Source organism: Leucoraja erinacea, chromosome 23 (assembly GCF_028641065.1).
Source record: "Leucoraja erinacea ecotype New England chromosome 23, Leri_hhj_1, whole genome shotgun sequence".
Taxonomy (NCBI): Eukaryota; Metazoa; Chordata; class Chondrichthyes; order Rajiformes; family Rajidae; genus Leucoraja; species Leucoraja erinaceus.
This window is the reverse complement of record NC_073399.1, coordinates 15,412,208-15,429,003: the sequence shown is the minus strand read 5'-3', so window position 1 is coordinate 15,429,003 and position 16,796 is coordinate 15,412,208. Positions and strand designations below refer to the sequence as shown.

At 41.4% G+C, this 16,796-nt stretch overlaps 1 protein-coding gene across 1 annotated transcript in view; it reads right to left on the bottom strand.

The window, feature by feature from the left end:
- The window catches only part of sirt7 (sirtuin 7), a 34,660-nt gene extending 18,393 nt beyond the window's left edge, over positions 1 to 16,267 (bottom strand). Inside the window, exons 1-5 of the mRNA XM_055653925.1 lie at positions 16,070 to 16,267; positions 12,006 to 12,143; positions 8,981 to 9,085; positions 3,244 to 3,314; positions 2,054 to 2,126 (exon numbers count right to left, since the gene is read on the bottom strand). Of these exons, the coding sequence (XP_055509900.1) occupies positions 2,054 to 2,126; positions 3,244 to 3,314; positions 8,981 to 9,085; positions 12,006 to 12,143; positions 16,070 to 16,159 (477 nt within the window). The 5' untranslated portion in view covers positions 16,160 to 16,267. The remainder of the gene's footprint in view (positions 1 to 2,053; positions 2,127 to 3,243; positions 3,315 to 8,980; positions 9,086 to 12,005; positions 12,144 to 16,069) is intronic.
- Between the last annotated feature and the right edge of the window lie 529 nt (positions 16,268 to 16,796).

Below are 16,796 nucleotides of genomic sequence, written 5' to 3'. Positions count from 1 at the left end.
TCACAGAAGGCAGACAAAAATGCTGAGGAAACTCAGCGGGTGAGGCAGCCTCATGCAATCCTTGCATGTCTCACCCGCTGAGTTTCTCCAGCATTTTTGTCTACCTTCATTTTTTCCAGCATCTGCAGTTCTTCCTTAAACGTGTTCACGGAAGGTGCGCGGCCGTGCCAGTGGCTTTGGGCAGGATGTGGTACAGCCGCGTTCGGGGCAGGCGCTCGGCCGCGCTCGGGACGGGCGCTCAGCGGGCCGGATGATTACGGCAAAATAAATCCGCCTGCGGCCTGGATGATTTTGGGTTACGGGCCGCATTCGGCCCGGGGACCTTAGGTGCCGACCCCCGTTATAAGGTGTGTGCTATAACAGAAACCTGCAAACAAGATTTTGTAGGTGAGTGGTAAAATTGCAAACGTTTCTAAAAGGCATATCATGCCATTCGATTTGGCAGAGTAAAATTTTAAATTTATGTTGCAGTTAGGCAGCAGCAGATGTATTGTGTGCAATTGTAGTCACCATAACACAGGCATGATGATAGAGAGCTGAGGAAGTTAGCTAGAAAATGGCACCAGAGGGGATGAAAATTTCAATTAAATGCAGTCCAGAAACACATTGAATATATTTTCATAATACTTGCGCTGATGGTTGTCAAATAGCTATTGGGAATCCCTAAATGGCCATAAGGGGTGAAGATTATCTGATAATGTTGTTGGATAAGGAGCCTCGATGACAAAGGAAAACACCAAGTGAATCTTCCTGCAATGGCCTGGAATTCATGGAGATTAACACAGTCATTCAGTTCCTCCCATGGAAATCTTGAATCTACTGGGAAGCCGCTGTTGTGACAGATGCCAGTACCTTTGTTACTGCATCTATTGGATTCTGCAGAGTCTAGAAGCAGCATCCACTTTGGTGGGATTAGTCAGTGTATTAACACAAAAAAAGGGTAAAGGGGGAAAAAGTAAACCACCCAATCACCTTTCCAGTCCTAATTTGTGACAAACCTGGAGAAGGGTTCATGTCAAAGGCAATTCACAGCCTATGGATCAGTTGGTAAAGAACAAATTACAGCTTAATGCTTTATCTATTTCCAAGTCATGTAATTTATAGTTTTAAATAAACAATAATTGTTTTTATTTTTTTTGTAATTAATTTTGAGGTTTTAAAAACTGAGGCTGAATTTTGAATTATTTTTGAATTCCTGTGGCTGCCACGATGTCGAAGACAATTGAAAATTATTAAAACAATAAATGATTTAACAATGGAATAGATGTTTCACCAAACTTTGGGTTCTATCAAAGTCCATGAATAATTGCAAGGAGCAGCTATGGCATCACACCACCAAGACATTATCCAACTTAAGATGTTAAAGGCTAAAGTGATGCACCCAGTTTCAGAGAGTATGAATGGGTGCTACAGGGCAATTCGAGTTGCCACACCAAATACAACATAAATTTACTTTATGAATGTATATGTTAGAACTGTATGTAACTTGAACGAAAACTTGCAGATGAGTCCACTGCCCTTGATCCTCTAGATGGCAGACTTCACAAGATGAGAATGAGCCAAAGCCAATATGACAAATCACTATATTTTGTAAATGTTACATACTGCAGTCAATTTGGAGAAATTTGATAGGTGGTGTTCAAATTCCAAAAGAGTGTAAGCACAATAAATTAGGAGTAATTCAGTTTTGTTTCAATGATTTCTTGATGACCTCTTACCTAAAATACACTAATGATATTCGTTCTTCTGCTGCTCTTTTACTGAGTGGATTTGACCCTGTTGCTAAAGGATTCTAAAATATATTGCTTGCGATATGAATAATAAAATTGTATTAATTTTTCATTGAAAAATCACTTTTAGAATTCAATTATGAATCTTGCTATGCCGACATAACTTTATTAATTACCAATGTGACCAGGATTCTGAAATGTCTACCTTAATTGTCTATTACAATGCCAAAATGTCATATTTTACCCTTTAAATTCAAGATTTACTAAAGGTGCACTAAAGTGTCCTGAAGAACAGATGTTGAAATACAAGTCATAATCCTTACCAACTTTTCTTTGTAAAGTTTTGTGATACCCATGTGTGTCAGCGTGGGCTCTGCCTCACTGAGGTCTCCTGCGCTTTATAACAAAGACAAACAAAAACCTTCAAAACAACGAACAAATATATGATATTGCTTTTTGTATGACCAAAGAAGGTCTATTGATAATACTACTCGTTAGAAACTCAATACTTACCAAGTAATCCCAAGATGTGCACTTTGGCAACTAACGTACAACCCGATCAATAACAGCTACATGCATATTAGTATAAGCACATTATCATGAAGCGTTCAATTGCTTCAATTTGTAACAACCATAGAATGGGCTCTCATTTCTGACTAAGCCTCCTTCAAGCAACACTATTGGAGCTAACTCTTGGATACTATGTTAGCTGCAATTTAAGGATATAATAAATGAAAGTGCGCATTTAAAAAAAAAGCTAGATAGATCATTCTGGGAGTACTGAAAAAAGCTTTTAGCAATATACTGCAAGCTCAACTATAACATCTGCTGACATTAAATAAACTGGAACTGCGTTTCCTGACGGGACCGGCCAGAACCTCAGTTTCGGCGCGGAGCTGGAGATGCTTTGCCCGGGTCGCCACGCTGGAGCTCCGGAATGCTGAGTCCGCCGATTGAACATCATGGAGCTGTGGGTCTGTGGAGCGGCCAGCCGCGGGCGGTGGCGCTGACTTTAACATCGGGAGCCTGGGATCTTTCGCTAAGATCGCCAGTGGTGGAGCTCCGTCCAGCGCGGCCGGTCGGCTTCAGAAGCCGCGGTCTCCGGTAAGGAAGCGGCCGTTCCAGGCATCCCAAGCAGCTGAGAGGGTTCTCCCGACGCCGGAGCACCATTACCCGGCGGGAAGGGCCTGAAACATCGGGCCCCGTAGCGGCGACTGCGGAGGCCTCAATAGGCCTGACTATGGGTGGACAAGGGGATGGGGACTGGACTTTGTGCCTCCCCTCACAGTGGGAACCATTGTGGGAGGATGTTTTTATGTTTTATGTGAAATTCTTCTTTAATGTTGTGTTGTATTGTATTCTTATTAGTGCGCTGCAATGGCAACTTGAGTTTCACTACACCAATTGGTGTATGTGACAATAAATGAACCTATGAACCATTCTTTAATCCCTAAATCTAAACCTAAAAAGTTATTATTTGAAATACTCCCCTGCATAAAAATATTTTTCTTACCTCACTGTCCTGCCACTCTGCAATAAAGTCCATACTCCATTAGGGCCCCTGTAATCTGGAATTGAAGCAGCCTGTGCAAGGTATAAAACAATAGAGCAGTGTTTTAATGGCAAGGCAAGGTAAAAATGAAGTACTTAAATAAATAAATAAAATACAATCATGGGAAACTGGGAAAGGCAAAGGTTTGATCAAAGTGGCAGGCATGGACAAACTGAGTATAGTCGAGGCAGAGATACAACTCTCAAAGTTGGGGCATGGAAACTGAAGGTTTGGTCACAAGGTGGCTCTGTAAAATGGTATTAGATGGTTTGGATAGAATAGATGCAGACAGGATGCTTCCACTAGTGGCACAGTCTAGGACCAGAGGCCATAACTTCAGAATAAAATGACATACCTTTAGAAAGGAGATGTGGAGGAATGTATTTAGTCAAAGGGGTGGAGGCCAAGGTATTTAGTCCACAGCTGTGGAGGCCAAGTCACTGATTATTTTTAAGGCAGAGGTTGACACATTTTTGATCGGTAAGGATGTCAAGGATTATGGGAAAAGGCAGGAGAATGGGGTTCAGAGGGAAAAATAGATCAGCCATGATTGAATGTCAGTGTAGACTCAATGCGTCAAAAGGCCTAATTCTGCTCTTATGACTAATGAACTTATGAACTTGAGATTCGGGTTTGGATAGGAAATAGTCAGTAAAACCGATATTATTCAAAAATAAAGTCAGAATGGAAATCATATGCAAATATACTCTTCAATATTACCTAGATAATATGCACTGTGTTCTAGGCTTGGATTTTTTTTAAATATTAAAAATCCGGTGGGCGGCGCGACTCTCGTCAGCAGCGGCCTCTGCAGTCTGTCCGCGTTTTATTATTTTCTGTCTATGTTTTTATGTAGTTTTTGTTATTTTTTGTTGGGGTGTGTGTGTGTGGGGGGGGGGTGGGGGTGGGGGGGGGGGGGGGGGGGGGGGAAACTTTTTAAATCTCTCCCTGCACGGGAGACCCGACCTTTTCTCGTCGGGTTTCCGTTATCGTTGGGGCTGCAACGAGGAGCGGCCTCCAACAGGAAGAGACCGGGGACTCTGGTGCCGACGACTCACCGTCGCCGTCGCGGGGCTGGCCGAGTCCGGAGCGGGTGGAGCGGTGGAGGAGTGCGCTGCTGCTGCTGCTGGCCCGACCGGAGAGTCGGAGGCTTCAACGGCAGGTCTGTGGACGGTGGCACCGGGAGCCCGCGGGTCCCTGGAGGGAGACCGCTTTTCAGGGCTCTCGCAACGGCGACTTCCCCCGCCCGAGTTGCGGGGTTGAAGAGCTCCTGGAGCGGGGCCTACATCACTGCCCTGCGCGGCTTGGAATGGCCGCGGGAATCTGCGAGCGCACGCCGGGGGCTCTAACACCAAGACCCGGTGTGCGACCTCGCACCACCTGGCGTGGCTTTAATGGCCGCGGGACAATCGCCATCGCCAGCCGGGGGCTTTGACTTTGACTCTGACATCGGGGGGGGGGGAGAGTGCAGTGGAGAGATAAGTTTATTTGGCCTTCCATCACAGCAATGTGATGGATGTTTATGTAAATTATGTTGTGTCTTGGGTCTATTTGTTTGTAATGTATGGCTGCAGAAACGGCATTTCGTTTGGACCTCAAGGGGTCCAAATGACAATTAAATGTATCTTATCTTATCTTATCTTAAATATACACAAAAAATACTTAATACTTTAAAATATCTATTGCAGTGCCAAAGCAGAGTGTGGTAATTGTGCGGTTTCCAACAACAGGACATTGAACTGGCTACAGAGCCTGGATGGCGTTACATACCATCTGCTGCCTCAAACGCAAGAAGACTAATGTCCACAAAATGAAGATTGCAAACAAAGTAAATAAATACTCATGAGTCTTGGCCATCATTTATTTGTTGATCAGAAATCACACATAAGACCCACTCACCTTCACCCTCCAGGCAGCAAAATATGGACAAAACCTAAAGTGTTGGGGGAATTCAGCGGGTCAAGCAGCATCTGTGGAGGGAATGGACAGTCGACGTAGCTGGTTGGGACAGTTTTCTTCAGACAACATAGACAAATATGATATATCCATCTCCTAATTCACAGGCTAATGACCAGACATGCCATTCATACTGTGCCTTAGTTAGGAAGGAAACAATGCTGGGAGTCCAGGGCTCAAACGACTATCGTACGATCATTATCTTTGCTCTCAAATTAAGTGCGCTACATTTTCTAGTTGAGAAAGTAATAAACAGGAAACCTTTGAAACGGATAGTAAACCTTACAGAAACAAAAAGGGCACCAAACCGGATTGAGGTGATCTTGCGTTTGAAAGTACAATGAGAATCTTTACTTCAATGACACGGGAGATGAAAGATCTATTCCTTTTTTTTTTTTAAAAGGGAAAATTCAGATTCAGATTCAGATTCAATTTTAATTGACATTGTCAGTTTACAGTACAGAGACAACGAAATGCATTTAGCATCTCCCTGGAAGAGCGACATAGCAAATGATTTGAATAAATAATAATAAGTGTCCGGGGGGGGTGGTGTTTGGCAGTCACGAGGTACGTTGTTGAGTCGAGTGAAGTAGAATTGCTCTTCACGTTTGTTAAACTCTTATGCCTATTGTTCAGCATAGGCACAAAGTCCCAGTAGATGGCAGCATACATCTTAACCAACCATGACACACAGATATGCTCTGGTTTGTGTGGTGAAGTGACAGGAATGAGAGGAATGGAGGAATCGGAGATGCAAAGGGATGTGGGAGTGCTGGTGCTGGATTCCCTAAAGGTTAATTTGAAAGATGAATCAGTAGTAAGGAAGACAAATGCAATGTTAGCATTTATTTTGAGGACTAGGATATAAAAACAGGAATATAATGCTGAGGCTTTATAAGGCACTGGTCATACCACGTTTGGAATATTGTGAGCAGTTTTGGGCCCCATATCTGAGGAGGGATGTGCTGGCGTTGGAGAGGGCCCAGAGGAGGTTTACAAGAATGGTCCCAGGGATGGAGGAGTTAACGCATGATGAGTTATTGGCAATTGGCCTGTACTTGCTGGAATTTAGGAAGGTGAGTGAGGGGACCGGGGGGGGGGGGGGGGGGGGGGGGGGAGGATCTAATTGAAAATTACCGACTAGTGAAAGGCCTGGATAGAGCAGATGTGGAGAGGATATTTCCACTGGTGAGTGTCCATTACCAGAGGGCATTGTCAGAATAAAATGATGTATCTTTGGAAAGAAGATGAGGAGGACTTTTAGTCAGAAGTTTGCCACAGATTGCTGTGGAGGCCGTCATTAAGTATTTTTAAAGTGGAGATTGACAGATTCTTGATTATTAAGGGTGTCAGAGGTTATGGGGAGAAGGCGGGTGAATAGGGTTGAGAGGGAAAGATAAATCAGGCGTGATGAATGGCAGTTGGCTCGATGGGCCAAATAGCCCAATTTTGCACCAGTGACATATGAACTTACAATCCAATGGTGTGAATATCAAATTCTCTATTTCCTCCACCCACCCACACAGACGTTTCTCCCACCATCTCTCACCAGTCTAGTCACCCAGCTCCTTTTCTCTCCCTGTATGTCATCACACATTTCCCTTTTATCCCCCTCTTTCTTCTTCACTCCCCCAATTTTTCTTTTCCATCTTTCTCCTCCCCTACCCCATCTGTATGAAGAAGGGTCCTGACCCGAACATCGTCTGTCCATTCCCTCCACAGATGCTGCCCGAGTCATTGAGTTCCTCCAGCAGTTTGTAATTTACTCAACTTTCCAGCATCTGCAGATTCTTGTTTCTCCATTATTCAAGTTTTGTTGCACGAATAAATTGAATTATTCAGTTACTGAAGTTGAGAATGGAATTAAACATACGGCAAATATCAAATCCTCTTTTCAAATCTTATTATGGAGGCCAGTTCATTAAAAGCAGTGATAAATGGTCCTTACAATACTTCACTTACAGTACTTTTAATTACTTTCACTTTCCCCGATTGTTTCTTTGAAATCTCAATGTTCTTAAAAATCTTAAAAATGGTCTGATATATGCTCCTGTACTTTGTTTAATATGAAATGAAATGTAATTAATTTCACTAGTCTCCAGTGGAAAAAACAGAGAGTGCAAATCGGACATAAAGAATAACGTAAGCAGTGGCAGCATCGTGGGACATCTAAGAGACCCGATGACACGGAACCAATAATTGGGTTCAAACCTGACCTCGGGCTGTCTGGATAGAATTTGCACATACTCCCGGTGACTACATAGTTTCCTATGGGTGCTCAATATGTAGGTTGGTAGGTTAATTGGTCACTGTAAATTGCTCCTTGTGTGAAGAAAAGTGGTAGAATATGAGGTGTGGGGAAATTAGTACAACTCAGGAAATATTGAAAAAGCTGATGGTTCTGCCACCATCTAACCCAGTGACCCATTTTCTAAAATGATGATAATATTTAGGTGGAGTCGATATTTCAAAGTTTACATTTGTAAGAAAACCTAAACACCATACAGTTAGGTGTTAATAATAACAGAGACACCATTTTACTTTATGGTGAGAATGTGAAAACATACCACTACAAATGGTTGACGTGAATAGCATGATGCATTTAAGAGCAGTTGAATAAGAATTTAAGGAACAAAATGAGAAGTACCTACTGACAAGGGATATGAGGCTTGTTCAGAGCTGTGGCAAGGACGTGGTGGGTTGAATGGCCCATTTCCGTGCTGTACAACTACAACCATGACTCAAAGACCCACTGAACAAAATAGACTGCTTCCTTCCTATACAGACTATGCGACCAATTTCTGCATCTCACCACAAGTCTATACAAATCCTATCCCAGAAAACGACACAAGAGTTATTATTACATGGATACTCAATGCTATGTAAGTTAATGAAATCCTTCACAATGGTCACATCTATCTGAAGGAAAGGTATATTTTTTTGCCCTCTGGTGGTTTCTTCTGACAGTAATGGCAACAGGCTGGGACTTTTTTCTTTGGGAAGTAGGAAGCTGAGTTGTGGGTGACCTTAGTGAGTACAATATATTGAGGAGCATTGATAAAGTGAACACAGCCTTTTCCCCAGTTAGAGGATTCCACGTTTGAGGGCATAGGCTTAAGATGAGAGGAGAGAGATTTAAGAGGATCTTCGAAATATTGACAATCGCCTTGCCTCTACAGATGCTGCTCAACCCACTGATTTCCTCCAATAGTTTTTTTTTCCTGCAGATTGCAGCATTGCAGAGGGTGGTGAAAATTGCCCAACGCATCACCGGTTCCTCGCTCCCCTCCATTGAGTCTGTCCAAAGCAAGCGTTGTCTGCTGAGGGCGCTCAGCATCGCCAAGGACTGCTCTCACCCCAACCATGGACTGATTACCCTCCTACCATCCGGGAGGCGCTACAGGTCTCTCCCTTGCCGAACCAGCAGGTCGAGGAACAGCTTCTTCCCGGCGGCTGTCACTCTACTCAACAACGTACCTCGGTGACTGCCAATCACCACCCCCCCCGGACACTTATTATTATTTATTCAAATCATTTGCTATGTCGCTCTTCCAGGGAGATGCTAAATGCATTTCGTTGTCTCTGTACTGTACACTGACAATGACAATTAAAATTGAATCTGAATCTACAGTCACATTTTCATTTTGCCTTGAGTACAAAGTGCTGCTTCAACAGTTGGTTCTAATGAGCTCTAAATAACAGGTTCTTATTTCTTCCTAGCTTAGTTACATGACTGCCTTACCGTGCTGATTCCAGCGCCAGAATAGATCACTAAATATCGTGCTGCCTGAATAGCTGCTGCCAGCAGGTTAATTTTTTTCTTCAATTCATCAGGTTCATCTATGACCTACATAGGAAAATCAAAAAAAATATCAGGAATTAAAGAATTAACATGCACCCTTTATGCATCAACATCTTGCAGAATAACACTCTGTAAATCGCTTAAAGTTAGTTAAATAAACGCTCTAAAGGCTTGACAGTCTAATCTTAATACCCCCATGACTTCAAATTAGTGCCAGGGAGTACAGAAAAGACCCTTCAGCCGAACCTGTCCATGCCAACCAAGATGCCACATCTAAACTAATCCCGTGTGCCTGTTATTGGCCCACATTTCTAAACCTTTCCTATCCGCTTTCCTGTTCAATGTATTTTAAATGTTGTCATTGTACCTGCCTAGACTACATCCTCTTGCAGCTTTTTCCATATACCCACTATCTTCTGCGAAAAAATTGCCCTCAGGTGCCTATTAAACCTTTTCCCTCTAACCTGAAACCTATGCCACCAAGTGGGAAAAGTGATCTGTTTTACTTGTGTTGATATTTTACTACCAGAGCAAGAGAACTCTTAACTTAAGAAGCAGTATAATAGGCACCACAGGGCCTTGGTTTAATATTTCATTTGAACTATGACACCCATGACAATGAAGTGAACTTGCATTGATATGCCTTGCCTAGTTATGCGCTTATGTTCAAAAATAAATGTAGAAAAGTTAATCATGCTTTTGTTTTTACATGTGTTGGAACTTTGGCTAATTCTGTTGATGACAGCATTGTATTGCATTCACCGTGAGAGTTATAATCTATTTGGGAAAGTTTTAATTGTGCTTCTTGCAAAGAAAGGATGTGCATCTACAAGTGGTCATGGTCTACTTCACACGCTCAGATAATCAAATTATTCAAAACCTGTTAAGTGACTTTTTGAAGTTTAACTATCGCTGTTCTGGGTAGATAAAAATTGCACACCATGGTCATATATCACTGAGAGATAAATGATTGGCTATTCTTTTTGGCAATATATATTGAGGGATAGATATTAGGTGAGACATTAGAAGAATTCTCTTGCTCTTCAAATTAAATGGGCCTGCAAAACCGCAGGGGCCTCTTTAACAGCTCAATATCATTGTACATTATCGTTTATTTGAATTGTGGTAAATTTATAACCTGAACCATAGACAAGAGTGCTACCATTGGACACATGGTACTAATAATAGTGCTAATAGTTTCTCACTATGCATTGTTATGGTGAAAGTGAAAATTACATTCTTTAATTTCTTTACATTCATTTCCAATAATAGTCAATAATCAAGGTCGTGAGATTAGACCCCGCCGCTCTCCTCAGGCAAAAGCAGAAAATCTACACTTAATTTCATTATTTGGTTCAGAATAAGGAACAGTCTATCTGCCAAAGAACTGATTCCTGGAATAACAGGCTCAGGGAGTGGATGAATGAACGACATCAAAACAGGAATAGCAGGAAATACCCAGCTGATCAGGCAGCAGTGGCATGAGAAACAGTTAACATTTCAAGTAAAACGGCCACTCATCAGTATTTCCAGTACTCATTTTTTCCCCACATTTCGGTTGTCACGCAGCAGCAACAATTTGCTTTTATACTGAACTCTAACGCAGTGAAAGGGCCACCAACATTGAGAACTATTGTATCAGTTGCATCTCCCTCGATTCAGAAATCCTTTATGGCCCTACTCCAAGGTCTTAGTTTAGTCTAGAGATTCAGAGGGGAAGCAGGCCCTTCAGCGCCCGAGTCCATTCCGACCAATGATCCCTGCCCGTTTGCACTATCCTTCACACTAGGGACAATTTACAAATTTTACCCAAGCCAATTAACCTACAAACCTGTATGTCTTTGAAGTGCATGAGGAAACCGGAGCACCCAGGGGAAACCTATGCGGTCATGGGGAAAACATACAAACTCCGTACAAACAGCATCCGTAGTCAGGATTGAGCCTGGATCTCTGGCGCTGTAAGACAGCAACTCTACCGCTGCGCCACCGTGCTGCCCCTTTGAGCATATAGTCCACACTAAAATTAGAAAACCAGGAATGTGTTCCACTTTTGGAAGTACCATTACCTGTTTTAACCTATAGCATTGGTTACTTTTTCTTGTCAATTGCTTACTGTTCACAACTGTGAAGAGTGCAAGAGTTAACATTTCAGGATCAGGATCTTTCAACAACTCTTTCTCTCTTCCCGTGGATGCTACTTGACCTTCTGAGTATCCCAGCACATTTAGTTTTTATTTCAGATTTTCTAGAAACTTTTTTTCCAATAGAACATTGGATTTTCTGAAAAAATTACTTGATAGCAGCAGCTAATCTAGTGCCACGAATAGATTTTTTTTTAAAACCCAAGGCATTATTTTGAATAGCTGGGAAGTTATTTTTTAATATTTTCCAATATTTATCCTTCAACAAAGCCATCAGATTATCCAATTATTTTATTTAGTGAGTGCGGGACATTATTAATGGCTAATTGGCTGCCAGTATTCCCACAGTACAAAAGTGGCTATAATTAAAGGATTAGGTTACAAGCTGAAAGTACATAGGATGCTGTGGGATTTTGTACATGCGATGGAATACAAATCTATTTGTACGCCGTTGAAATAACTACAGGTATTGATCTTAACTGCAGACTAGTTCTATCTTTTTCAATGTGTATGAAGGAACAGCAGATGCTGCTTTAAACCAAACACAGACGCAAAAAGCTGGAGTATCTCAGTGTCAGACAGCATCTCTGGAGGAAAGGAATGTGACAAAAGGTCTCGATCCAGATCGTCACATTCCTTTTCTCCAGAGATGCTGTCTGACCCACTGAGTTACTCCAACTTTTTGTGTATATCTCTAGCTTTTTTAATAATTGATTCCCTATTATAAACCAGTGTCTATCAGGAAAAGGTCTCGAGCTGGACCTAATCGATATCTGAAAGAAGAATTCAGTAGCCATGTACGAGAAATTGTATAAATTACCCACTTCTTCCAGCTTCCTCTTTCGTGCCTCAGTCTTCTGTTTTCGCTTCTCCAACTCCTGCACAGTGTCATCACATGCTGAAAGCAGGGTGACGTCATCCTTTGTTCGTAGCTCTTCTGGTTTTTGAAGTATTGTAGAGACCTGCAGGAGAATAAATTAGGGATATTTTAAAATAAGTAACAGATTACCACTAGTTGTTGCTGATGCAGATTCAATCGCACATTTGAGTAGTTATAAAATGAATCTAGACCAGGCAGGTGTAACAGTGTTCAAAACAACAAAGGTTTTGCAATCAGAGACATTTTCTAAGGTATACAAAATGCGAGAGTGACTCAGTGGAACAGACAGCGTCTTTGGTGAGAAGGAATGGGTGATGTTTCGGGTCAAGACCCTTCTTCAACATCAGAGGAAAGGGTCCCGACTCCCCCGATTCAGTCTGAAGGGTCTCGAGCTGAAATGTCACCCATTCCTTCTCTCCAGAGATGCTGCCTGTCGTGCTGAATTACTCCACCGTTTTGTGTCTATCTTTGGTGTAAAAAATAATTTTCTTCACAATTTCAAATTATTAATGTATTGTGTCTTTAGAATTAAGGTCTATACATCTATACATCTATTGTGTCTTTAGAATTAAGGTCTATACATCTATACAATTTGGACATCCAAAGAAAACAGTTGGAAATTCTCAATGAAAAAAATACTTGATTCTGTGAGTTTATCACCTAATAGATACTGGAAACACTCAACCTTTGCATTACAAAACTATAGAGGCCAAGTCAGATGAGTTTTATCATTTCATTCCTGCAATTCCTGTTCACCATTTTTCATAGATCTCAAATTTCTGCACAACTGTCAAATCAATGCAAGGTACACAACTCAATATGCCCTCTAGGCGCAAGGTCACAGGCTACAATTTCTTCCATAGTGCAATTGTTTTAAACTTGTTTACAAACCTGCACATCCATTAAAATTAATGCACATGTAACATTAGGAAGAAAATTATATTGCCGAGGGCTTTTCAACATTCAGATATCACAACCCACAACTAAAATCTTATTGACACAGTGCAATTTAGAATCCTTTTCATCCTCATTGTTACCTACCTGTGACTGTGCAGTAGAAATAGGCAACTGTGTACCACACAGGCATTTTGTGTGAAAGCAAAAAAATGTCAACCTATGTTTTACAGGAACTAATTAAAATGCAATTTTATAAATACATAATCTCTGGTGTTAAAAGATCAATGGTGGAGAATAAATACGCTGGAAAGCAACAGGTAATTTATTATGTAATGGCACTGCCACCATGTGGTAATGACTATAACAATGTCACCTCTCCAGGCATTTGATGTTTTAATATTAGGATAAAACTGGAAGAATGCCATTAATGCCTCATTAAAGGACAACATGATACTTATTCATTGGCTTTAATCACGTAATGAAGGACTAAAAAAAGAAATGTTTTCCAGTGCAAACATTTATATAATTAAAGCATAGATGCATAATATTCCCCTCCCCCCCCCGGCACTTACCATGATTCTCTCCATCCTAATTAGAAATATGTTGCATTGAACTTAATGGTTAAAGGATGCACACCCAATTTAAGAAATGCAATTTACCCACTTAGAATCAGAAATTTACGGGATTGTACAGTACAGAAACAGGCTCTTTGACAAATGTCTTATGTCCAAATGTCTTATATGTCACACTTGTACCTGCCTTTACCACTTCCTCTGGCATTTCACTCCACGAACACACCACCCTCTGAAAAAGTTGCCCCTCAGATCCCTTTTAAAACTCTTTCCCCAGCCCCCATCACCCTACCTTAAACCTCAGTTTCAGACAACCCTGCATAGAAAATGGCATTTTATATCACTAAAGTAATTCATTTTTCAAATTTGGTCTCCATCGATGACTAATTACTCACAACACTTCTAGGAGCATCATGGCACCAATTTGCTCTCCTTAGCTGTTTGGCCAGAGCCAAGTACAATACACTACAACACTGTTCACTTTAAAAGTCTATTACAGTAATAATTCCATAATTGCCTCCTCTGAAAGCACTATTCTGCAAACCAATTCATAGTGGTTTCCAGCATAGGAACTCCAAACTCATCAACCTTCATCTATGACAGTGGTGTTTATTGAATAACTGACCACTCAAGAAGACAATTTTGATTAACCCTCTCTGGTGTGTTTCAAATAACTTTGAATGCATGAGGAAGGTGTACAAGAATTAAGATCCATATTTGGTCATCTTGGACACATTTGCAGATAAGCAGCGAGGGAGAATAGAGCTGGCATGTGATATTCCTTTGCACTGAATAGTGAAATCTTTGCAAGTATTTCAAATGTAAGTATGTTCAGGAAAGTTTCCTCTAGCAATATATAGAGGGCCCTATTGGGGAGAGAATAAAGCTTGACCTACTCTTCTAAAATGGGACAGGGTAAGTGACTGAGGTATCAGTGGGAGAGCACTTTGGGAGCAGTGATCGTAGTTTTATTGGTATTAAAATAGTTATGGAAAAGGACAGAACTGGGTCACATTAATGTTCTAAATTGGAGGATTATGATGGCATTAAACAGCAACTGGCAAACGTTGATTGGAGTAGGCAAAGGATGGTTTGACAAGTGGAAGACTTTTAAAAGTGAATTAGTAAGAGTTCTGGTGTCACTGTTAGAGTGAAGGGTAAGGCTGGCAGTAGATTTTGTGGCTCTGGTCAGGGAATTGGAGAAGGCATAGGCAAAGTACATACAGTTGCCATTGTGAATCCCCGGAAGAGTGTTGGGAATACAGTTAAGAAACCCAAGAGGGCAAAAAGGGGGCATAAGATAGCTTTGTCAGAATAGATAGATTTTTTTAAAGTATAAAAGAAAAAATAGTGAAGAGGGAGAGAAAGGACACCTCAGTGATCACAATAGATGGACAAAGTCCTCAATGAATTTTTCTCCTTTTGTTATGGTGGCTTTTATTATGGAGAACAACATGAAGGCTAAGGAACTCTGAAAAGTCAATGGGATTGTGTTGGCAATAATCAGCATCATAATAGAGAAGGTGCAATATATCTTAAACATATGAGGAGAGACATCTCGAGGTCCTGATCAGGTATATCCAAGAACACTGTGGGTAATAAGAGAAAAAATTGCAGGAGCCCTGGCTGAAATACATGTGTCATCTTTAGCCATGGGTGAGGTGCTGGAACACAGAAGCATGGCTAATATTGTGCCTTTATTTCAGAAAATCCTGGAAACCATAATGCAGTGGGCAAGTTACTGGAGAGAAATCCGAGGGATAAGAAAGTATTGATTCGAGATAACCAGCAGAGCTTTATGCAATTTTTTTGAAGACATGCCAATAAAGTTCACAAATATTTTGAAGACATGCCAATAAAGGTTAATGAGGGCAGGGCCACATTGATCATACATACTTAGCAAGACCTTTGATGAGGTTCCACCTGGCAGACTGCTCTGGCAGGTTAGATCACATGGGATCCAAGGCAAGGTAGCTAATTGGCTATTAGATTGGCTTGATGATAGCAAACATGGTAATAGTGAAAGATCATTTTTCACACTGGAGGCCTGTGACAAATGGTGTGCCTTGGAGTGGTACTTGGGCTGTTTGTCATCCACATCAATGGTTTGGACGAGAATTTATAAGGCATGGTTAGCAACTTTGTAGATGACACTAAAATAAGTGATGTCATAGACAGCAAAGGAAGTTAAGAAGAATTATAGCAGGATTTTGATCGGGTGAGAGATTGGTCCAAGGAATTGTAAATGCTTTTAAATGGCGTTTAATTCAGAAAAGTGCAAGATGATGCATTTTGGAGCGTTAAACCACATTAGGACTATCACAGTGACTGGTGGGGGCCCTGTGGAGTGTTGTAGAACATAGAGAAATGGTACTCAATTATAAATTACCCTGGAATGGGCTTTATGTTTGTGTCCCACTGAAAAATACTGTTCTCACCCCCTCCTCTCCCTCCCTTTCTTCTTCTCTCTCCCCTGCCTTTTCTCCCTCCATCTTTCCTTCCCTCCCCAAGCCGAGCACAGTAAACGGCGGAACCTGACCAGTTTGATCCTGGCCCGCTGCTCCTCGACGGCTCGCTTCTGCCGCCGCTCCGCTGCTTTCCGCGCCTCTCTCTGCGACACCCCGGCCATCGCCGGCGGACGGGCGCCCGCGCCGTCGGGCCCTTTAAAGACGGAGAGTGCGCGGCGGACCGAGAGGCCCGAGCGCGGAGCCGGGCAGCGCTGCCACCCACAGCGGCCACCCGCGGTCGGAGTCCGAACCAAAGATTATAGAGGAGCTCTAGTATCTTTTGACCGAACCTCCCCACCGCCTCCTGGAGGCCTTAATTTGTTCAAAAATGAACTTTATTCGGAATATATATATATATATATTCAATTTTATTTATGTGTGTGTGTATATATATAAAAAACACACACATATATATCTATATATCCAGATATCTATATATATAATCCTATATTCTAGGAATGAATATAGTATTGAATTGAAGATAATCCATGAAGAGTTTTTACTATGTATATATTAGCAATGTTACAAAATTTTGAAATTTTAAAAATCAAGTCTGCAATTTATCTCATCAGATAAAGCATAAATTGAAGTTTAATTTGACACCTAATTCACTTTCATATCTTCAGCATTAAAAACGTTATGGCTATTTTCATACTCGGAAATTAGCATCTTGTTCCCTATTGCTTGTCCATTGACTTAACACAAAAGCTTGACAGTCAAAAGCCCATAACTTTCTTAAAAATTAAGAGAACGGAATGA